Genomic DNA, 23,116 nt, shown 5'->3' with positions numbered 1-23,116 from the left:
TTCAGGGCCATCAGGGTGTGGTCATGTTCAGGGCTGACCGGTGGCACACTATGGCACTGCCCACGGGTATTTTTGTGGCACCTATGTGAGGATCTACTGGATAATTCCTTCCATAATCTGTGCCCAATGTTCCTCTATCTACCACCACCACCACCCCAGGTTCGCCACACGATTAAGTTAATGGTTATCAAAGTCCATTAACTCCTAAACGCCATTTTTGAGAGAAATTTCACTTGGTATCGTTATTTTTTCCTGGTTCTGTTGTATGGTTTTCCGTGTTGTAATTTCCTTAATGTCGACGAAGATGGTTGGAAATTTTGGCTTGGTGCTCAGGCGCGGTGGGGGCATTTGACGGGCAACCTACACCCTGGGTTTATTTTAGGCCCCAGATGCGGTCGGTGCCGGTAGGAGTAGTGCCCCGTCAGCACCCATCCCCCCCACCTGCTCACGCCCTCACGTTCTCATCCCCAGCAGTGTGGCCCGCACCTCCCGGGAACACCTCGACGTCGCCTCCAAAACAAAACATCATCGCTACTGAAGGAGGACTAACTGTGTGGTGGGGAGGACAGTGGTAGATACAATGATACGACTAGTGACGGGGGCGCTGCTGGCGGTGGGCCTCTTGCTGCTGGCTACACACACCCTCGCCCATAATGCCAAGGCTGACGTTATCGAGGATGTAAACGCTAAGCAACTGGAAAATCTTGTGGCCGACAGTGATTACGTGGCTGTGTTCTGGTGTAAGTGTTGAGTGTGTGTGGGGTCAGTGTCGAGGTATAAGTGGGTTGGGTTTCTTGGGCGGGCTGCTGCCGTCTTCTTCACTCGGGTAAGTACACTCTATATGCCTCACCTAGTTACTGCTAGTTGCTACTTCCGGTGCCCAGTTACTTGCGTCTGAGGTTAGGTTAAGTGTACTTCCCAATGATGAACCAAATTACTTGATGCTTGTTTAAAATATATGAAAATGGGTTTGTATCTTGGTTACTTAACTCTCGTCACACCACCCACATATCACACCACCCACTTCACCACCCACACCGCCCATTTCACCACCCACACGTCACAGCACTCACGTCACACCATCCACACGTTACACTGTTATATAAACTCAGCCATATTTATAAATAAACCTTTATTATACGAGGGAGGGAAGGAAGGAGTGAAGGAGGGAGGTGGGTGAGGTGTGGATGTGTGTGTGCGTGTTGTAGGTTAGTGAGGTATGTGTGGGGGAGGGGGTGCCTGGTAACCTAGTGATGTTTGTGAGGACTTGAGAGTTTCAGTAGTAAGGTATTTTGTCTGGCACTGTCCTGGCTGGCTCCCTGGTCACATTCCCTGCACGCCCTCACACCAAGGACACACATATCGTCTTCCATGGTAGTCCAACATTTCAACTATGTGCATGGAACGAGTAACGACTGATTAAGATTTGAGAGAGAGAGAGAATGATTAAGTGGACGCAGGAACTACATATGGACCGGCTGATATATATATATATATATATATAGAGAGAGAGAGAGAGAAAGAGAGAGAGAGAGAGAGAGAGAGAGAGAGAGAACAATTGTAGCTACTGCAGTACTACCCGAAGAAGACACTGCCCTGCGAGAGGTCCTCAAGGTTAAATATTTGACGAGGTCCTTCTGTAGTGTTGCCCAGGGCGCCTCTTCCCCCTCTCCTGTAGTGTTGCCCAGGGCGCGTCTCCCCCTCCCCCTGTAGTGTTTATTCCCTCACTTAAGTTTCCGCCATATTCATACTATTAGGGTGAGGTTAGCTCCGTGTAGGAGTGTGTGAGATGGGAGGGAAGTTTAGCCTAGTGTGTGTGTCTTAAGGAACTCGTGTGAGATGTAAATAAGTGAGATGTGATTTTATTTTTTTAAGTAATCTCTCTCTCTCTCTCTCTCTCTCTCTCTCTCTCTCTCTCTCTCACTCTCATCGTAAATCACCGTGGGTTATTATGGAAGGGACTGAATCAACAAGTTACTCCTTGCTGTAACTGGAACACAAACGACCAGAACCGTCAACATTGTGCGTGGTCGCTTACACAAGTAAACCAAAGCTGTTTTTCCAAACCTAAGATAATAATCCTTTAAAAAATAAACTAACTCAATCTTTTTCTTTTCGTAAATACGACAGAATTTTTATTTTTTTTTCTAAATTTTAATCTATAATTCCATATGCAGGAATTAACAAAATGGGACAGTAATTCGTTTTAATTTTGTGTTCTTGACTTTTATTTATGTTCTCTGTTAATCATTATGAAGACATGTTAACTAAAAGGTATTCCATGTTTTTGAGGGTATGTCGTACGCTGATTGGTTGGTAAATTTTCTCCACCATTCTTCCTCCAACACTTCTCCACACTTGCACCAACACCATCTCTCGCCACTATCTTTATCACAGTGCCAAACACGACACCATTGGCACTAACAAGTCTATTTCCTGTCTTTGGACGTCAATCGTTTATTAAGGCCTTCTTGCTGACGCACTTAGACTGTCAGCTGACGAGGATGGAAGGCCCTCTTGCTGACGCACTTAGACTGTCGGCTATCAAGGATGTGGGGGGACTGACTTAGCCTTCATGGGCGTCGTGGTCAATGTGAAGTGTGTGTAGTGGAGCGGCCCCCTGTTGCCTGAGAGGAGGAACACTATGATGGAATACACCTGTACCACTTACCTGTATCACTTACCTGTACCACTTACCTGTACCACTTACCTGTATAACTTACCTGTACCACTTACCTGTACCACTTACCTGTATCTGTAGTTGTAATAATGAATAACGTTGTATCAGGTAGGTTAGGTGCTGTCCCTCCCCCCCCCTCTGTGACGTATTACCCTCTCCCAAGTCTTTCTTTGTTCATGGTTGTAGGTCATGAAGGGATTAGCTCATGACATATTTATGATGGACAGATGTGTGTGAGAGAGAGAGAGAGAGAGAGAGAGAGAGAGAGTTATACCTTATATATTGTATCACCTGAAAATTTTCGAACAACCCAACCCAACCCAAGTCTCCGGATTAGGCTTTATTAACACTGGAGACTAAGTGAGCTGCTGTCAGGGAGGGGTAGCTTACATGGTGACACAGGCAAGATGGCGTAAAAATAGAACAGCGACTTGATATACACTGTGCGTCAGGCCTTGAGGGGGGACTGCCACGCTTATCTTGGGGGGGCTACCATCTGGCGCAAGCAAGGGTACTATCTGGCGTTAGGGGTATACGTCTGACCTAGAGAGAGAGAGGGTACTATCTAGAGTAAGGGGTACTATCTAGTGTAAGGGGTACCATTAAGGGGTAATGTCTGTCTAGTGTAGGGGTACCTATCTAGTGTAAGTATTATCTAGAGTAAGTGTATCTAGTGTAAGTACCTATGTAAGGGGTACCATCTAGTGTAAGGGGTACCATCTAGGTATATGGGGGTATTATCTAGAGGATGAGGGGTACCATCGGTGTAAGGGGGTACCGTCTAGTGTAAGGGGTACGTCTAGTGTAGAGGTACCATCTAGTGTAAGGGGGGTACCATCTAGAGTAAGGGGTATTATCTAGAGTAAGGGGGTACTATCTAGTGTAAGGGGGTACCATCTAGTGTAAGGGGGTACCGTCTAGTGTAAGGGGGTACCATCTAGTGTAAGGGGGTACCATCTAGTGTAAGGGGTACCGTCTAGTGTAAGGGGGTACCATCTAGTGTAAGGGGTACCGTCTAGTGTAAGGGGGTACAGTTGTTCCTTCGCCCCTGTTGTAACCCGAGTCACCAAACGGCATCACTGTTAATGGCTGAATGAGTATTGGTGATGTAACAAGGGACGTGATTGGTGGAGAGGTTTGGTATAGGTCAATTAGCCTGGGGTCGTTTAGAGACAGGTTACTACAGGGGTGTAGATTAGACACCCCAGCTTATTTTACCTGAAGATTAGACAACTCCAGCTTAGTTCACCTGAAGATTAGACAACTCCAGCTTAGTTCACCTGAAGATTAGACAACTCCAGCTTAGTTCACCTGAAGATTAGACAACTCCAGCTTAGTTCACCTGAAGATTAGACAACTCCAGCTTAGTTCACCTGAAGATTAGACAACTCCAGCTTAGTTCACCTGAAGATTAGGCCAACTCCAGCTTATTTTACCTGAAGATTAGACAACTCCAGCTTAGTTCACCTGAAGATTAGACAACTCCAGCTTAGTTCACCTGAAGATTAGACAACTCCAGCTTAGTTCACCTGAAGATTAGACAACTCCAGCTTAGTTCACCTGAAGATTAGACAACCCCAGCTTAGTTCACCTGAAGATTAGACAACTCCAGCTTAGTTCACCTGAAGATTAGACAACTCCAGCTTAGTTCACCTGAAGATTAGACACCTCAATCTTATTATAAATCTATCGTTATCTTGGAGAAATATTAATGACACGATTTTCCCAGAAGTTAAAGTGACGCTTCCTGGCCAGCCCACAGAGGCGGCCATCTGTTGTCTGTCTGTTACTACTGGAAAACTGTTTAATACTGTCACATGAGAGTACACACACACACACACACACACACACACAGAGGACATAGTCTGGCTGGGTGCCCGCTTACCTGGGTAATGGTGTGTGTGGCACTGGTGAGTCCTGGCACTATGGCACTGCTAGGTGAGTGCCTTAGTGTCCTGTAACTCACTCGTCTCTGCCTTGTCCAATACTGATTGTCTTCCGGGACGTCATCATCGGTGTTTGGTTTGGTTAGGTTAGGTTTGGTTTGGTTAGGTTAGGTTTGGTTGGGTGTGGGTCCTGGTAGTGGGGAGTACCTACACAGTGCGCCAAGTACACCGTGGGATAATGACCCATGCTGGTGGGGTGGTAATAATAGTAAGCACAGACGACCTACCCATGACGACTTACCTATGGCTACCTCCCTATGGCCATCTCCCCATCTCTTTTCAGTGTACTCGTGCCTGTGTGTGTGTGTGTGTGTGTGTGTGTGTGTGTGTGTGTGTGTGTGTCCCTCGAAGCAGTGACGGAGAGGAACGTCACTCAGCCGTCACTCGGTCAAGTGCCACAACAGAGTAGCACAGTACTCGAGGGTGCCAGATATGGAGGAGGGAGGCACTTATTTCCTCCCGTCATTAAACTGTGTCACTGGTAACTATGTCATTGAGGGGGGAGGGGTAGCTGGCTAGAAGTACCATACCCCACCCCCCCACTTCTCCCTCCCTTACCCTCCCTCCTACCCTTCCCTACTCCTCCCTCTCCCCTTCTCCCTCCCTATACCCGGTCAGTGTGAGGGGAAGGCCTATAAACTCATGCCCCCTTATATAAAAAATAGTCAAGGGTTATATTTATCAGTCTGTCTGTGTGTGTGTGTGTGTGTGTGTGTGTGTGTGTGTGTGTGTGTGTGTGTGTGTCTGTCTATGTCTGTCTGCCTGCCTCATCTATAATTAGTGTTTGGTTAAAAGTTTATTGTTCAGATGATATGAAAAATAGGACCTATCGCTTCTGTGTTGATATGCCTACAGACCTAACCTAACCTAACGTTGAGGTGGGTTAGGTTAGGGGTGAAGCAGATATCGTTTACGTGGTGTGTTAGGTGAGGGAAATGCCTACCCCCCCCCACTCCTCCCCTCCCCCTCTCCCCCCTCCCCTCCCTCCTCCTCCCTCCCTCCCCCTCCCTCCCTACTTCTTACGTCACACTGCTATTTTGAGAGGTTGGGGTCATCGTTCCTCCCCCTTCCCTTCCTTCCACCCTTTCCTCCTCCACCTACCATGTGCCACTCCCATTCCCTTTGAAGACGATGATTATTTAACCCTTAGAGGACGATGTACCTCCCCCCCTCCATTTATCATCTATCCCTCTTTTCCTCTCACTTCCTCCTTCCTTCCCTCCTCCCTTCCTCTCACCTTCCTATCCCTTCCTCCCACCTTTTCCTCTCTCACTTTTCTCTCCCTTTCTCACCCTCCCTCTCACCATCTACGACTCCCTCACCCCAGTATGTCATCTACCAGACTGTTGGCAGCAGCTGATGGCAGTACTTTATAGATGAAGGAAGTCGATGTTTTGTCTCCTATCTTTTGTTTTTGTTGTCATCAGAACGTCGACTTTGACAGGTACACGCCAGAGAAGGGGGGGGGTATAAGGGGGGTGTAGGGGTTGTAGATACAGTGGAGGAGGTTGTAGGGGTTGTAGATACAGTAGGGGGAGTTGTAGATACTGTATAGAGGGGGTGATCACTTGTTGTGGGTGCAAAATTAAATGATTGGTCGTAAAGCTCATAAGATTCGTATCCAAGCTCGCTGATTGGGCGTAAGATTAGGTAAAGTGCTCGCTGATTGGGTGTAAGATTAGGTGAACAGCTCGCTGATTGGGTGTAAGATTAGGTGAACAGCTCGCTGATTGGGTGAAGATTACTGTAGTTACAATATGTGGGAACATAGTACATGGACCATAGTAACACCTGTTAGTGGACCATAGTAACACCTGTTAGTGGACCATAGTAACACCTGTTAGTGGACCATAGTAACACCAGTGACCATAGTAACACCTGTGGAGCATAGTAACACCTGTTAGTGGACCATAGTAACACCTGTTAGTGACCAACATAGTAACACCTGTTAGTGGAGGTAAACCTGTTAGTGGACCATAGTAACACCTGTTAGTGGACCATAGTAACACCTGTTAGTGGAGCATAGTAACACCTGTTAGTGACCATAGTAACACCTGTTAGTGGAGCATAGTAACACCTGTTAGTGGACCATAGTAACACCTGTTAGTGGAGCATAGTAACACCTGTTAGTGGACCATAGTAACACCTGTTAATGGAGCATAGAACACCTGTTAGTGGACCATAGTAACACCTGTTAGTGGACCATAGTAACACCTGTTAGTGGAGCATAACACCTGTTAGTGGACCATAGTAACACCTGTTAGTGGACCATAGTAACACCTGTTAGTGGAGCATAGTAACACCTGTTAGTGGACATAGTAACACCTGTTAGTGGACCATAGTAACACCTGTAGGGAGCATAGTAACACCTGTTAGTGAACCATAGTAACACCTGTTAGTGGAGCATAGTAACACCTGTTAGTGGACCATAGTAACACCTGTTAGTGGACCATAGTAACACCTGTTATGGACCATAGTAACACCTGTTAGTGGACCATAGTAACACCTGTTAGTGGACCATAGTAACACCTGTTAGTGGACCATAGTAACACCTGTTAGTGGACCATAGTAACACCTGTTAGTGGACCATAGTAACACCTGTTAGTGGACCATAGTAACACCTGTTAGTGGACCATAGTAACACCTGTTAGTGGACCATAGTAACACCTGTTAGTGGACCATAGTAACACCTGTTAGTGGACCATAGTAACACCTGTTAGTGGACCATAGTAACACCTGTTAGTGGACCATAGTAACACCTGTTATTGGACCATAGTAACACCTGTTAGTGGACCATAGTAACACCTGTTAGTGGACCATAGTAACACCTGTTAGTGGACCATAGTAACACCTGTTAGTGGACCATAGTAACACCTGTTAGTGGACCATAGTAACACCTGTTAGTGGAGCATAGTAACACCTGTTAGTGGACATAATAACACCTGTTAGTGGACCATAGTAACACCTGTTATGGACAAGTAACACCTGTTAGTGGACCATAGTAACACCTGTTAGTGGACCATAGTAACACCTGTTAGTGGACCATAGTAACACCTGTTAGTGGACCATAGTAACACCTGTTAGTGGAAAGTATTAGTGGACCATAGTAACACCTGTTAGTGGAGTGGACCATAGTAACACCTGTTAGTGGACCATAGTAACACCTGTTAGTGGACCATAGTAACACCTGTTAGTGGACCATAATCGTAGTGGAGCATAGTAACACCTGTTAGTGGACCATAATCCCTGTTAGTGGACATAGTAACACCTGTTAGTGGACCATAGTAACACCTGTTAGTGGACCATAGTAACACCTGTTAGTGGACCATAGTAACCTGTTAGTACCATAGTAACACCTGTTAGTGGACCATAGTAACATGTTAATGGACCATAGTAACACCTGTTAGTGACCATAGTAACACCTGTTAGTGGACCATAGTAACACCTGTTAGTGGACGTAACACTTTAGTGGACCATAGTAACACCTGTTAGTGGCATAGTAACACGTTTGACATAGTAACACTGTTAGTGGACATAGTAACACTGTTAGTGGACCATAGTAACACCTGTTAGTGGACCATAGTAACACCTGTTATGGACAACTGGACCATAGTAACACCGTTAGTGGAGCATAGTAACACCTGTTAGTGGAGCATAGTAACACCTGTTAGTGGACCATAGTAACACCTGTTAGTGGACCATAGTAACACCTGTTAGTGGACCATAGTAACACCTGTTAGTGGACCATAGTAACACCTGTTAGTGGACCATAGTAACACCTGCCAGTGAAGGAGGTTGCAAGTTCAATAATGCAGGTTGCAAGAGCCTCACAAATTCCTGTCCGGAACTATGCAATTAACGCACCTGTGGAGTCTATTAAGGGGGCAGGTGTTTATGTCGTGAAGAGGAGGAAGGGAGGAGGAAAGAAGAAGGAAAAGAAGGAGGCCTTATTGAACGAAGAAGGACAGGAAATAAGAAGAGGAGGAAGAAGGGGAAGAAGAGGAGGAGGGGGAGGAGGAAGAGAGGCTGGGTCGAAATACCTATTCGAGTCGTGAGTTCTGGCGAGTCTTAACATAGTGGGCGAGACAGACGATCCTCCTCCTCCTTCCCTTGTCTATTGTAAGGCTTCCCCTTCCTCTTCCCTCTGTTATTGGGTAATGGTGTAGGATGAGGAGGAAGAGGTAGTGGTGTGATTGTAGGATGAGGAGGAAGGAGTAGTGGTGGTGAGGTGGTAGTGGTGGAGGTAGTGGTGGAGGGAGGTAGTGGTGGTGGTGGTAGTGGTAGTGGTGGGAGGGAGGTAGTGGTGGTGGTGGTGGTGGTAGTGGTGGAGGAGGTAGTGGTGGTGGTGGTAGTGGTGGAGGAGGTAGTGATGGTGGTGGTAGTGGTGGAGGAGGTAGTGGTGGTGGTGGTGGTAGTGGTGGAGGAGGAACAACATGCCACCACCTGCCTCACCAGCTGGTCACAGGGACCTACCACCTGTTAATATAATTGTTGAAGGTGTTGGCTCTCTCTCTCTCCTGTATTGCTAGCTGTGTGTGTGTGTGTGTGTGTGAGATGGTCAGCATGCTCGCCTTACAAGGTAGTGGACCCGGGTTCCATCCCCGGGCAGGGTGAAACTATGGGCAAGTTTCTTTACGCTATTTGCCTCTGTCTACCCAGCAGTAATTGGGGACCTGGATGTTTATCGACTTGTGGGTCGTATTCCGGGGTAATGGTTAGCCAGTGCAGTTGGTGAGTTGACCGGTCTGCTCGGACTATTCCTTGACACTGGGTCTTGCAACTCGTTAACTCAAGGTGTGGTTGTTGTGTTGGTGACAGCTTCTACACCTTAAGGAGACGTGGCACCGAGACAAACTTGGCATTGACGACATAGCATTAAGGCGACGTGGCACCAGGACAAAGCAGAACCGAGTTGATGTGGCAGTAATGACGAGGCACTGTGGCACCCTACTGCTGCCTCGCGTCACAGGGCGTTGACCACCACGTGTACTGACGAAGCGAGCTGTAACCTAACCTACCTTAACTAGATACGCTCACCAAGCACCAGTTAGTACATCATCTTGGCACTGTAAGCAATAAGGAAGAGCCCAATGCCATTCGACCTTGGAGAAGTAGAGAGTGGCACTCGTCATGCACTTGGCACTGTCTGTCAGCCCCAGGAGAGGCAAATACCCTGAGGCATATATAAACTTGTCCTACCTGGTATAATGTCCCATCTTTTTCTCAGATTCTTGACAGGGGCCAGATTAAGGAGATAATGGGCTATATAGTGTGTGTGTGTGTGTGTGTGTGTGTGTGTGTGTGTGTGTGTGTGTGTGTGTGTACCTAAAAATCAGTGTATATCTACCCAGAGTGCCAATTGAGAGCCAGATGGTGAGGCGGCGGGCCAGATTGATGAGTGCCTGGGATGCCTACGATGCCTCTGGTTTGCCTTGGGAGTGCCTAGAGATGGTACATTTATCTTATGTACCTAATGACCACCCACTAGAGGTCTATTTTGAAGCCCAGTACTGATCTTGACTGTTCCATAGGTCTACTAGCCTTCTTGACTGTTCCATAGGTCTACTAGCCTCTGTGTGGAGAAGTATTTCCTTATATTCGTTCTGCATGATAACTTGGCCAGCTTGTAGTTATGTTCCCCCGTGTTGGTGGTGCGTGACATCACTATAAGAGATGTCCCGGGTTCGTGTTTTCCATCACTTTCAGAATTTTTAATGTTTGTCTGAGATCTGTCCTGTTGTGCCTTGTCTGATGGGCTGTTAGTCGTAAGGCCATCAGTGTATGTGGACAATCTAGATGGCATAGTTGAGGAATCATCTTAGTGGCTCTGTGTTGCATCTTAGTAGCTCTGTGTTGCATCTTAGTAGCTCTGTGTTGAATCTTTTCTAGAGATGTTTGTGTTGCTTGAGGTAGTGTTTCCATGCCTGTATACAGTACTCCAGACTGGGATGTTCTTGGGATCTGTACAACTTTAGGACCATTTTACCATCATCCTATACGAAGGTCCGCTTTATAAATCCTGAATCTCGGTTTGCTCTTCTCTGGCCCCCGCCTCCAGTCCAGTATCCGGGAGAGTTATTAACAATAGTTGTGATCAGGGTGGTTGTTGTTGTTGTGACCTACGTGTGTGGTTTTGTACTTAGTAATGTTAAAGAGCATGAGGGTGCCAGGGGTGGTGCCAGGGGTAGTGCCTATGGTCATACTTGGGGAGTGCCTCAAGTGCCAACTGCCTGTATGAGTCAGACCCCCTCCCCCCGCGTGACTTTTGATTCCTCGGCCTACCTGGTGCTTCAGCTGGTGCCAATAATCCAGGTCCAAACGGCCCTAAATGCTAATGAACCTCAATGGTTATGTGTCATTAATGGTGCCCAGTTGACCTGACACCATTACCAAGACATATTTATAAACAGACACCTAGGACGATGTCAACCATGGGAGGGAAGTTGTGTTGCGGTAGACAAGGTGAGAGCTGGCAACATGGTCAGGTGTTGCTGGTAACGTCAGGTGTTGCTAGTAACGTCAGGTGGGATAGGTTAGGTTGGGTTAGGTTAGTTGGGTCCTGTTGTGCTATTTCCTCAGCAGGTGATCTGAGGCACCTTTGTGTGTTGATGTATTGTAATTAACACACACACACACACACACACACACACACACACACACACACACACACAGAGGTAGTGAGGAGGAGGAGGTGGTGGTGGAGGAGGAAGAGTAAGGGAGTTGGCACTGGTGTCAGATCTTAATAATAGCAAATGGTCAGTGTCACTCTGATGGGGCGACCATGAGGGAGTGTTGGAGGAGGAGGAGGGAGGAGTGTGTTGGAGAGAGGTGGCAGTGTGTTGGGAAGGGGGAGAGGCTGTGTGTGTGTGTGTGTGCTTGTGTGTGTGTGTGCTTGTGTGTGTGCTTGTGTGTGTGTGTGTGTGTAAAATTGAAATCCCTAATTATAGACATGGTTGTTATGCTATTAGGTAGCTGAGGTGACACACACACACCTCAGGAATGGTTGTCGATCTGTCAAGTTCCATAAATACTGTTGCTCTTTCTCTATGCGGAAGTGTGGAGGAGGAGGAGAAGAAGAAGGAGGAGGAGGAGGAGGAGCATCATCATCTTAGTGGCGTCGTGGGGGAGGTAGAACGCCTTTAAACCACTATAAACATCATAAAAATACTTCACATGCAACACAAACACACAACACTTGCATGATTCTTGGGAGAGTTTATTTTTATTTATTTATGTGTGTGTGTGTGTGTGTGTGTGTGTGTGTGTGTGTGTGTGTGTGTGTGTGTGTGTGTGTGTGTGTGTGTGTGTGTGTGTGTGTGTTTCTTCTGGACTGTGTGTTGTGTATAAGTGCCAGTGGGCTCCTGGGTGATGGGTGTGAGGGACTGGTGTGGGGCACTGTGGGGGTCTTAGCCAGCTCAGTGTCAGGTCAACCATCTGGGGTGGTCCGTGGCAGGGGGGTAGGAGGGAGGAGGAGGGGCCAGGGATGGGAGGAGGCAAAGAAGGAGATGAGAGGACGTGGAGAAGGAAAAGGTGTATCGTCACCCTTATAGCCTTTGCTCCCCCTCCCCCCACACACAAATCTCCTGTCTTCATCATCAGTCAAGGTTTATGTTCATGCAACAATAATTTAATAAAAAAAGACGAATATCCAAGATGTGAAAGGTTTACATTATGACTTATTTCTGTTGATAATATTTTAGGAGACATCGATGTACCTGAACTTATACTCATCGATGCTCTTTTGTTTGACTTGTTAGATGAAATTATACCTCCAGTTAAGTACAGTGAAATTAGTGAGTTATTTAAAGGAAAGTAACTTGACAATCACAGTTAGATTGATGTTAATGATGAAGTTAATAGCAAGAAGTTAATAGTTTGGTAACACCCTTCTCATATCTGTCTGTCGCCCCACTCGTCCGCTCTGTCTAAAACCCCGTCCACCCTGAATAAATCTCGTCTCCATTGTCTAAACGCCCGTCTAACACCACCTCACCTCTCTCACCCACAGACAAAAGAAGCTGTAAGGACTGCGACAAGGTCCTCAGCGAACTCGAGACGATTGACGATGACACGGACAGGTTCGGCGTGCACTTCGTCAAGGTGGCGGACAAGAAGTTGGCCAAGTCCTACGGCATCAAGATCTTCCCGGCCCTCTCCTTCTTTAGGAATAAGGAGCCTATCCATTATGAAGGTTAGTAGACCTATCCCCCTAGGCCTAAGACCTATATATATATTCCCCTCAGGTGTACTCTGCCTCACGATACTAAAATATTTGTACCCCTAGCTTAAAAGGCTCTGTGGCCACCCCTACCCGGGGACTCCTGCCCCCCAAAGACTCCTGGCAGCCCTGCCTACAGGACTCTAGTGCCCTACTTGAGCTCTTGTACCTCCCCCACGAGACTCTAACGTACCCTACCCCTACGAGACTCTAACGTACCCTACCCCTACGAGACTCTAACACACCCTACCCCACCCTATCCCCACCAGACATTAATCTACCTCCCCCTACGAGATAATTAAGAGGTGTTAACCCCTTCTGCAGGTGACTTGATGGACGAAGGGAGTGTTTTAGAGTTCCTCACGAGTTTGGAAGCCATGGAACTACCTGACCAGATCGAGGAGGTCAACGCCAAGATTCTGGACAAGATTGTAGAGGAGCAAGAGTTTGTCGCCGTCCTGTTTTGTGAGTAGTTAAGGGGTTTTGTGAGTAGTTAAGGGGTTTTGTGAGTAGTTAAGGGGTTTTGTGAGTAGTTAAGGGGTTCTGTTCTGTGAGTAGTTAAGGGGTTTGGTGAGTAGTTAAGGGGTTTTGTGAGTAGTTAAGGGGTTTTGTTGAGTAGTTAACGGGTTTTGTGAGTAGTTAAGGGGTTTTGTTGAGTAGTTAAGGGGTTTGGTGAGTAGTTAAGGGGTCTTGTGAGTAGTTAAGGGGTTCTGTTTTGTGACATCTAAGGGTTCGGTTTTGTAAGGTTTAAGGGTTCTGTAGAATCTCTAAATAATTTGCTTACTAGTTCATAGTATATCTCCCTGACTCTCTCCCCCATCTCCCTGACTCTCTACATCATCTCCCTGACTCTCAACATCTTCTCCCTGACTCTCAACATCTTCTCCCTGACTCTCAACATCATCTCCCTGATTCTTTACTGTACTATAGAATCTTCTGCCAGTGTAGTAATGCTAGTGGTGGTTGGTCAAATGGGCCCCACTCTTATTAGGCCCCAGTTCTATTAGGCCCCAATCTATTTAAACTGAACATTACTTTTGGTTCCATTAGAATCCAGCCCCAATGAGTCCCAATACCCATTAAGTCTACTCATAATGGGCCCTAGTCCCCATTGACCCTGATACAAGTGTCTTCCAATCCAAATAATGGCCAATCCTAATGGGACGTAATTTCATGGGTTACAATCCTAATGGGACGTAATTTAATGGGTTCTGATCCTACCTGACGAATCCAAATAGACTTTAAAGCACATTGGACCCTTGACCCTTACTTTGGGGTCTATTAGGACGGGCCCCATTTGACCAGGGCCTGTGTAGTAGATATATAGTGTTAGATAAGCGTGTGTATAGTGAGTGACGTAGTGGTGGTTATGGTGTGACTGTGTCTTTAGTGTGTGTGTGTGTGTGTGTGTGTGTGTGTGTGTGTGTGTGTGTTAAGGAGATGTTTATTATGTGTCTGTTGGTCTTTCATATCAATGATTATTTTTTAAACCACATAATTAATTCTGAAGGCCATAGACACACTATATACATTTAGTTCACACACACACACACACACACACACACACACACACACACCTTTCAACTCGAGGACGCCAAACATATCTTGATTTTCTTAGTAGATGTACACGTTGTCGTGGTGGCGTTGACATGACATCTTGACATCACTTTAACGTCATTTTAACACAGGAACGACGTCATGTTACCTGTGGGTGTTAGTGTGACGTTAGTGTGACGCCATGTTACCTGTGGGTGTTAGTGTGACGTTAGGTTGTAGTGAAGAATTGCATGAGTTTGCCCAGTAGTGATGAAAGATGTTAATGATAAGAACCAGAGCTACAGGTGAAGGGTCCTGGAAGGCTTCCCTCCTACCCAGGTATGACAGGTGTTAATGATGTGTTAACCAGGTGTTATTGGGGTGTTAACTAGGTGTTATTGGGGTGTTAACTGAGACCCTCTATTGAGCAGCTATGAAGGGCATTGTTTGGTCGTGTTTTTTAAAGCTTTCTAATGACCAGTTACTTGTCATATTGCTTGGCACTTGGGCTTAGTGAGACTCAGTACTGACAGGCTGTGAGTGGCACTATCTGGCACTGTCCCTCTTGTAGCCCTGACCTTCTCTCTGTTTACCTATTCACTTTTTTTTAGATATTATAGTTTGTCTGGCCACTAAAACATTATCATCTGTTCATAAAAGCTTTGTCTTTGGGTAGATTAAGCTTTCGTTGATCATAATAATTCTCATAAGCTTTGCCTTTGGGTAGATTAAGCTTTCGTTAATCATAATAATACTGTGTTAGTGTTTGTCCATGTAGTAATGTTTCTTGTCTGTCTGTGGTAGTGTTTCTCTAGAAGTCTGTGTGGTAGTGTTTCTCTAGAAGTCTGTGTGGTAGTGTTTCTCTAGAAGTCTGTGTGGTAGTGTGTGTCTAGAAGTCTGTGTGGTAGTGTTTCTCTAGAAGTCTGTGTGGTAGTGCTACTCTAGAAGTCTGTGTGGTAGTGTTTCTCTAGAAGTCTGTGTGGTAGTGTTTCTCTAGAAGTCTGTGTGGTAGTGTTTCTCTAGAAGTCTGTCTGTGTGGTAGTGTTTCTCTAGAAGTCTGTCTGTGGTAGTGCTACTCTATGTCTCTGAAGTAGTGTTTCTTTCTGTCGTGTTTCTCTGTTGTAATGTTTCTCTGCTTTTCTCTCTCTGTCTCTCTCCCTTTCTCTTTTGTTATGTATATTATCACCATTTCTTTATTTCTCTGTCCCTCCATTGTGAAATATATACATTGTTCTTAGTTTGTGTTAAAATGAACATTATTGTTGGGTTAATGTCTTGAGTACCAATTCCGATTATTTATATTGTGATTATACCAAATTTATATATATAAATATACTTGAATATACAGTAAATATGCATATCTTTTGAGTTGGTGCTCACACATTCTCGAGTGAATATACATTGTTATACATGAGTAATTGTTGTTGTTGTTGTTGTCATGTATAGACCTTGGCAGTCCCAGTGCCTGACTCAGTGTCATTGACATTCTTCTCATTAGTGCCACTGTCAGTCACTCTTTATGGTCATGACTTCACACAACCATTTATATTATCCTGAGGGCCATGGTGCCTTACCTGCTCACCCGTCCCTAAGCTTAACCTGCTCACCCGTCCCTAAGCCAAATCTGCTGATCCGTCTATAAGCTTCACCTACTGACCCGTCTTTAAGCTTAAACTGCGGACCCGTCTGTTAGCTTAAACTGCTGACCCGTCCCTAAGCTTATTCTGCTGACGCGTCCATAAGCTTAATTTGCTGATCCGCCTGTAAGTTTAAACTGCTGACCCGTCCGTAAGCTTAACATGCTGACCCGTCCGTAAGCCAAATCTGCTGATCTGTCTATAAGCTTCACCTACTGACCCGTCTTTAAGCTTGACCTGCTGTCCCGTCCTTAAGCTAAATCTGTTGACACGTCCGTAAGATTAACCTGCTGACCCGTCTGTAAGCTTCAGGTGCTGACTCGCCCGTAAGCATAAACTGCTGACCTGTCCAAAAGCTTAACCTGCTGACTAATCAGCAATCTCCACCCATTGATCAAACCATAAGCCTTATTGAACTACTGTCCAAACCTCACGCTTAAATTTCTGGAGTAAGCTTAATATAGTCCTGAGATCCGGTATTTGTGTTACAAGTGTTAAATGTTAAGTGTTTATGTTAAGTGTTGTGATGTTTGTGTTGCGTTAAGTGTTAAGTGTATGTGTATGTGGAGTGTTGTAAGTATGAGCTAGTGTGACGTCCTTAGTATTTGTTTTGTGTAAGTGTGTAAACTGTTGAGTGAGGGTGTGAGTGTGTGTGTGTTTTAGTTGTGTTTACTCAGATATTTGTGTTGTATCCCTGTCATTTGTGTTCCATAACCGTGTGGAGGTGGCCAAGGTTGTACTGTAGGTGTTGTGTTGGCCGTGTAGAGTGTTGGACTGATGATCGTGTACACCTCGGCAGGTTACGACGGAGATGCTTGCAACCAAGGCGAACGTAAGTAGTACCATAGAGATGTCCCTCCTCTCACGCACGCTTCAGTCACCCCTCCCACATGACCAACGTTTTCTATGGTTCATCTTCCACGGACCAATTTTTTTTTCTCCGACTTTATTATTTTTTTTGACAATATTCTCGTAGTATTTACCGATATTTATTGTTTATCTAATAATTTTTTATTGCCCCTGTTTCGGTAATTTTTATTTTTATATTTCAGGTCTGATTTGTTTGTTTGTTTAGTTGTTAACCGCTTGGTATGGTTATTTCACCTCTAACACTTGCTGCCAGACACTGTAAACCACTAATTAATTAACAATGTTTACTAAGAACGGCCATTGAGCCAAGCTTCATGTTCAAGCAGACCCGGAACTTAACCTAATTCAGAACCCGGTAGATTAAGTGATATTTAAGGTAGAATAGGTGCTATTTAAGGTAGAATAGGTGATATTTAAGGTAGATTACATTAGGTTAAGGTAGATCAACTCAAATCAATGTAACCTATCAATGATATCGTAGACAAATTGGAGATAATTATTTTTCGTTCATGTAGTTACGACCGTTTTCTCTGTCTCACGGATGTAGTGATAACTTAAATAGAGTATAACTGATTATAATGAAACCTGATATATGGATACAAGTCAATAGTAACCTAGACTGTAATAATCTCTCGTTTTGATCCTAATTTGGAGGAGTTGCCACTGGTTTTATATATTCAGGGTCAATATTTACTGTTGTTTATTGTTCACCATTGTTCTTCATTGTTAACTGTTGTTCATTACACCCTTTTCATCATTGTTCATCATTCTCCACTGCTGTTCTTCATTTTTCACCGTTGTTTATCATTATACACCGTTGTTCACCATTCTTTGTTCATCATTGTTCACCGTTGTTCAGTGCCGTTGTCACGTCTTCCTCAGCGTGTGCATTCTTAAAATAATTATGTACAAGCCTCACTCTCTTCACCTGGCATCCACACCTGTCCAGAAATACTCCTTACCGTTGTAACAGCTGTCGTCTTATTGTACACTGTTAGGTTAGATTAGAGGTCAGGTTAGGTTAGGTTTGAGGCCAGGTTAGGTTAGGTTTAAGGTCAGGTCAGGTCAGGTTAGAGGTTAGGTTAGGTTAAAAGTTCCTAATGTGTTCAAATCTACAACTATTCCAACCACCCAATTAACTTCAGATGACCATACAGCCTCAACCATCTATCTCGTTCATGAGGTCCAACATGGCACTCTGACACTTATTGATGAAGGCACTGATAGCCGTGGCACTCTGGGGGGGTCGTGACGTCACTGGGTAAGGTGCCAATTTGACCCCAGATCTTCACATTCCATTTATCGGATTTTCATGTTTTTTCCAATATATATCTATGTATCCGATATTCACCCTCTGTAGACACGGCCAAGTACTGTATGTAGACATGACTGTAAGTATGTAAACATGTTTGTGTATGTACGTAGAACTTAATAATAATAATAATAATAATAATAATAATAATAATAATAATAATAATAATAATAATAATAATAATAATTTTGTATACAGTATTGGCAAGATAATACAAGATGCAAACGCTTAAAATAAACAAATACACGTGGGAGAGAATCATTTGAATACGCAGGTGTGGTCAGGTGTGTAAAGGTTTGTGACAGCCGACAGGTAGGTAGATGTGCGTTCAGTATAATTTGGCGACGTGTGTGTATCCTGGCGACGTGTGTGTTTATTTTGGCCTGGAATATAAATTACGCTAAAAAAAAAAGATTATGGGTTTGGTAACGATTGGTGTGAGTTGGTAACGATGCTGTGTCTGAGTTGGTAACGATTGGTGTGAGTTGGTAACGATGCTGTGTCTGAGTTGGTAACGATTGGTGTGAGTTGGTAACGATGCTGTGTCTGAGTTGGTAACGATTGGTGTGAGTTCAAGCAGGGTTGCCAGATGGCCTTTTTTCACGGCCAAATTTATCTAATTAGGCCGTAATAAACTTCGCCTGACCGTGAAAAAATGAATGGTTACGGCCCAACTATTTGGCCGAATTTTGTAAAACACGTATTAATTCCTCATTTAGTGGATTGTGAAGAAAAGTCTCGTAGATTTTCAAATTTCACAATGAAAATGCTGGCTCAGTGACCTCACCTTGTCATGACCTCACCTAATCAGTGACCTCACCTCTTCACATGTTTACTTGACCTACTGAGCTGACTGATCTTTCTAGTTGTTAGTTCTCATATTTGAGTTGTTCAGGCTGAACGTGTCCAGCATATGGGTTAAGCTTCAGAGCTAACAAAGCCATCTGAGTTACTTTCTGAAATTCCGAGTGCTAGTTTTCAAAATGTCCACTAGTAAATGGAAAGGGTCCTACGACAGTGGTAGAAAATATAATAAACCAGGGGACGATGACTAACTAGACGCTTTTGCTGACGCCAACTAGTGTTATCAAGTTCTCCACCATTATCATGCTCCACCACCATTTCAGATTAAGGTAAATCTTCACTGTAGATTATAGATATTATGTTTATGTAATTATTGGGCTCTCAATTCCAAGTGAAAATTTGGTTTTATTACGACATTTTAAGTGGATATTGTAGGGGATACTTTTATTTTGTGTGGATTGCAACAATAGCCTTGTGCTTCCCATCCAAAAAGTTTTGGCCGTTTTGGCCGTGAGATGGTGTGACATTGGCCGTGAAGCTTGTCGTACATCTGGCAACCCTGGTGAGTTGGTAACGATGCAGTGTGTGAGTTGGTAACCGTGCCCTTTGTGAGTTGGTAACCGTGCCCTTTGTGAGTTGGTAACCGTGCCCTCTGTGAGTTGGTAACGATGCAGTGTGTGAGTTGGTAACCGTGCCCTTTGTGAGTTGGTAACCGTGCCCTTTGTGAGTTGGTAACGATGCAGTGGTGTGTTTGAGTCGGAGTAAAGAAGGAATGAGAAGTTTCTTATGAGAGGAGGAAGGAGGAGAAATGGACAGGTATGTGATTAAGAAGATGGAGCATATGTGTGAAGATGAGACAGGCTTGAGGTTAGGAGAGAGAGAGAGAATCCCATACTAGATAAGTTTAAGGATTTAGTAGGAGTCCCAATAGACCCCCAATCCTACATAGGTTAGTGATCGAATAGGATTAAAAAAAATAATAATAATACGTAAAACTACACAATATCGACACCAAGGGACAAGACTCAACGATACCAATGTATAACCGAACACCTTCCTTATCTTCCCTCAGACAAGGCGGAGTGTAGACGCTGCGTGAAGGCCCTGCAGGAGCTGGAGAACGTGGATGACGACGCCGACCAGCTGGGTATAGCCTTCGTCAAGATCAACGACCCTGAACTAGCGGATGAGTACTCCCTGGGTGCCCTTCCCGCCTTGGTGTATTACCGTAGGAGGATCCCTGTTGTTTATGATGGTGAGTGGAGGAAGGGAAGGAAGGGAGGTGAAGAGGGGAGAGAGAGAGAGAAGAGGGGAAGGGAGTTGAAGAGGGGAGAGAGAGAGAGAAGAGGGGAAGGGAGTTGAAGAGGGAAGAGCGAGAGAGAAGAGGGGAAGGGAGTTGAAGAGGGAAGAGCGAAGAGTTGAAGAGGGAAGAGAGAGAGAGAGTTGAAGAGGGGAGAGAGAGAGAGAGGGGAAGGGAGTTGAAGAGGGAAGAGCGAGAGAGAAGAGGGGAAGGGAGTTGAAGAGGGAAGAGCGAGAGAGAAGAGGGAAAGGGAGTTGAAGAGGGAAGAGAGAGAGAGAAGAGGGGAAGGGAAGGAAGTGAGAGTGAGGAAGGGGAGGGAAGGAAGAGGAACGGAAGACAGACAGAGTGTGGTAATGTGTAAAGGTGTGGTCGTGGGCGTAAGTGTCATAGTGTACGTGTGTGTGTGTGTGTGTGTGCACCAAAGATGAACTTACTAACATGAGTGTGTGTGTTCTCCAGGCGACCTGATGAACGAAGACAAGGTTCTGGAATGGCTGGTGGAGAACAAGAACACCGGAGACGATGATGATGTAATCGATGACGTCACCCTTGGCCTCTTGAACACCCTCATTGACTCACTTGACCACTTGGCCGTCGTGTTCTGTAAGTCACTTGACCACTTGGCCGTCGTGTTCTGTAAGTCACTTGACCACTTGGCCGTCGTGTTCTGTAAGTCACTTGACCACTTGGCCGTCGTGTTCTGTAAGTCACTTGATTGGCCGTCGTATTCTGTAAGTCACTTATGCACTTGGCCATTGGGTTCTGCAGGTCACTTGATTGGCCGTCGTATTCTGTAAGTCACTTGTCCACTTGGCCCTAGTGTTCCTTAAGTCACTGTAACAATAGGTACCACTTAATTGGTCACACAGATAACACTCATCCTCCCCACAGATGACCGTGATGAGTCTGATGACACACAAATCCTTCAAGAACTGGAGAATATCGACGATGAATTAGACGCCCAAGGAATCCACATTGTCAAGATCGCCGATGACGTGGCGTCTCGCGAGTACGGCATCGAGGACACACCTTCCCTCGTCTACTTTGAGAACGAGGTCAGTTTAGAACGTGACACACACACACACTCACTCACTCACACATTTGCTGTTGTTGATGTCTGGTTTGAATGGAAAAAAGTGAATTATGTGAGGATTAGCCAACACAGGTTATTTTATTGCATGATTTTTATGCCTTAGTGCTACTGAGGGATGATTGGTTAGGTTAGGGTAAGTTTGGTTTTGTTAGGTTGAGTTAGGTTTGCAATATCTTGTTTGGTTATGTTACATTTCATTAGGTTAGATAAGTCAGTTTAAGTTAGGTCAGGTCAGATTATGGTGTTCAACCATATAATACAATAAACTGGGGGCTAATCTTCACATGATGCCAAATAACTTGCTAAGTCTAGTCATTATAATAAACCTCACTTATAAATAGTAAAAGTAGCTTGCCTAGCATACTTAAAATACTTAGATACATCATCTTACTTTGATCGATTCTTCTTTAGTAGTAGAAAGATTATTCATTTATGTCCCTATTATGTCAACTAATTTTATAATGCAGTCTCTCCTCGACTTACGACGGGGTTCCGTCCCGACGACCAAGTCGTAAGTCGAAAAGGCGAAAGTAATACATAGAAATTCTAAAATGGGTCTCTTTTTTTTTCTCAGCACCACGAGAACTCTTACTTTTACGTTTGCCAGCCATTTTAAAGGGAATTACAAAAAAGAAATTTGTCAGTACACAGCGCGATCACTAACGTCGGGACTCGAAAATGCGTAATGTGAAAAATATTTTATACGACCATGGCCGTCGTTTGTCCGGGTTGTCGTAAGTTGAGGAGAGACTGTATACTCATAGTTTTGTCCAATCACAGAAAAATAATCCTGTCAGTGCTTCAATGAACCCTGAGATTCATGAACCTGTGAATCTGAACCGCATTTATAAACCTGTAAATTCGAACCTCATCTGCGAACCCTGAGACTCGTGAACTTGTGAATCCGAACATCATCCGTGAACTCTGAAATTCATGAACTTGTGGATCTGAACCCCTTCCATGAACCTTGAGACTCGCAAACCTGTGAATCTGAGACATCACATATTGTTAGGTCCATAGACGGAACACTGTGTCGTGTCTCGGATTCAGAGGTTCACGATTATCAGGATTCATGGATGGGGGTTCAGATTCACGGGTTTATGAGTCTCAGGGTTCACAGATGAGCTTCGGATTCACTGGTTCAGTAGTCACAGGGTTCGTGCATGGGGCGGAACACTGACAACTTTTTTTTCCGTAATTGTACACTTGACTCACTTTACAAGATGCTGAAATTAGTAGAAGTTCCTTCGTGTTTAATTCTTAGTTTAGTGGTACAGTATTTTATTGGTGGGGTGCAATCCAGATCCCTCTCCTCCCCAAGACTCGGACCCATGACTAGACTAGGTTAAGGTTTGTTTCGGTAGAGGTAGGTTAGGTTAAAGTTGGTTCAAGTTTGGGTAGGTTGTGTTAGGTTAGGGTAGGTTGTGTTAAAGAGTAGGTTAGGTTGCATCATGTTTGAGGTTAGTTATGTTATGTTTCATTAGAGATTGGTTAGGTTGGGGTTACGTTACATTATGTTACACTGCTTAAAGTTAGGTTAAGTTAAATTAGGATACGTTATGTCAAGCTAGGTTAGAATACATTAGGTTAAGTTAGATTACATTAGGTGTAGGTTAGGTCAGGCCAGAACAGGTTAGATTACGTTAGGTTTAGCTTGGGTTATGTTTAGTTATGTTTAGTTTAGGTTAGAATAAACTTGGTCAGGAGGGTCCGGGTTGAG

At 44.8% G+C, this 23,116-nt stretch overlaps 1 protein-coding gene across 16 annotated transcripts in view; it reads left to right on the top strand.

Annotated features, from left to right (window-relative positions):
• Positions 1-387: 387 nt before the first annotated feature.
• The window catches only part of LOC121856222, a 58,998-nt gene continuing 36,269 nt past the window's right edge, over positions 388-23,116 (top strand). For 6 of the 16 annotated variants that reach the window (XM_042351595.1, XM_042351592.1, XM_042351587.1 and 3 more), the window contains exons 1-7: positions 393-740; positions 12,635-12,817; positions 13,169-13,309; positions 16,817-16,849; positions 20,076-20,258; positions 20,763-20,906; positions 21,195-21,358. In XM_042351595.1, the coding sequence (XP_042207529.1) occupies positions 581-740; positions 12,635-12,817; positions 13,169-13,309; positions 16,817-16,849; positions 20,076-20,258; positions 20,763-20,906; positions 21,195-21,358 (1,008 nt within the window). In that variant the 5' untranslated portion in view covers positions 393-580. Of the gene's footprint in view, positions 741-12,634; positions 12,818-13,168; positions 13,310-16,816; positions 16,850-20,075; positions 20,259-20,762; positions 20,907-20,983; positions 21,006-21,194; positions 21,359-23,116 lie in introns of those variants that run through there. The other 10 variants (XM_042351584.1, XM_042351585.1, XM_042351586.1 and 7 more) reach the window with 5 other exon arrangements.

This window comes from Homarus americanus, unplaced genomic scaffold, assembly GCF_018991925.1.
Source record: "Homarus americanus isolate GMGI-L3 unplaced genomic scaffold, GMGI_Hamer_2.0 scaffold48016, whole genome shotgun sequence".
Classification (NCBI taxonomy): domain Eukaryota; kingdom Metazoa; phylum Arthropoda; class Malacostraca; order Decapoda; family Nephropidae; genus Homarus; species Homarus americanus.
This window is presented reverse-complemented; position numbering and strand designations above follow the sequence as displayed.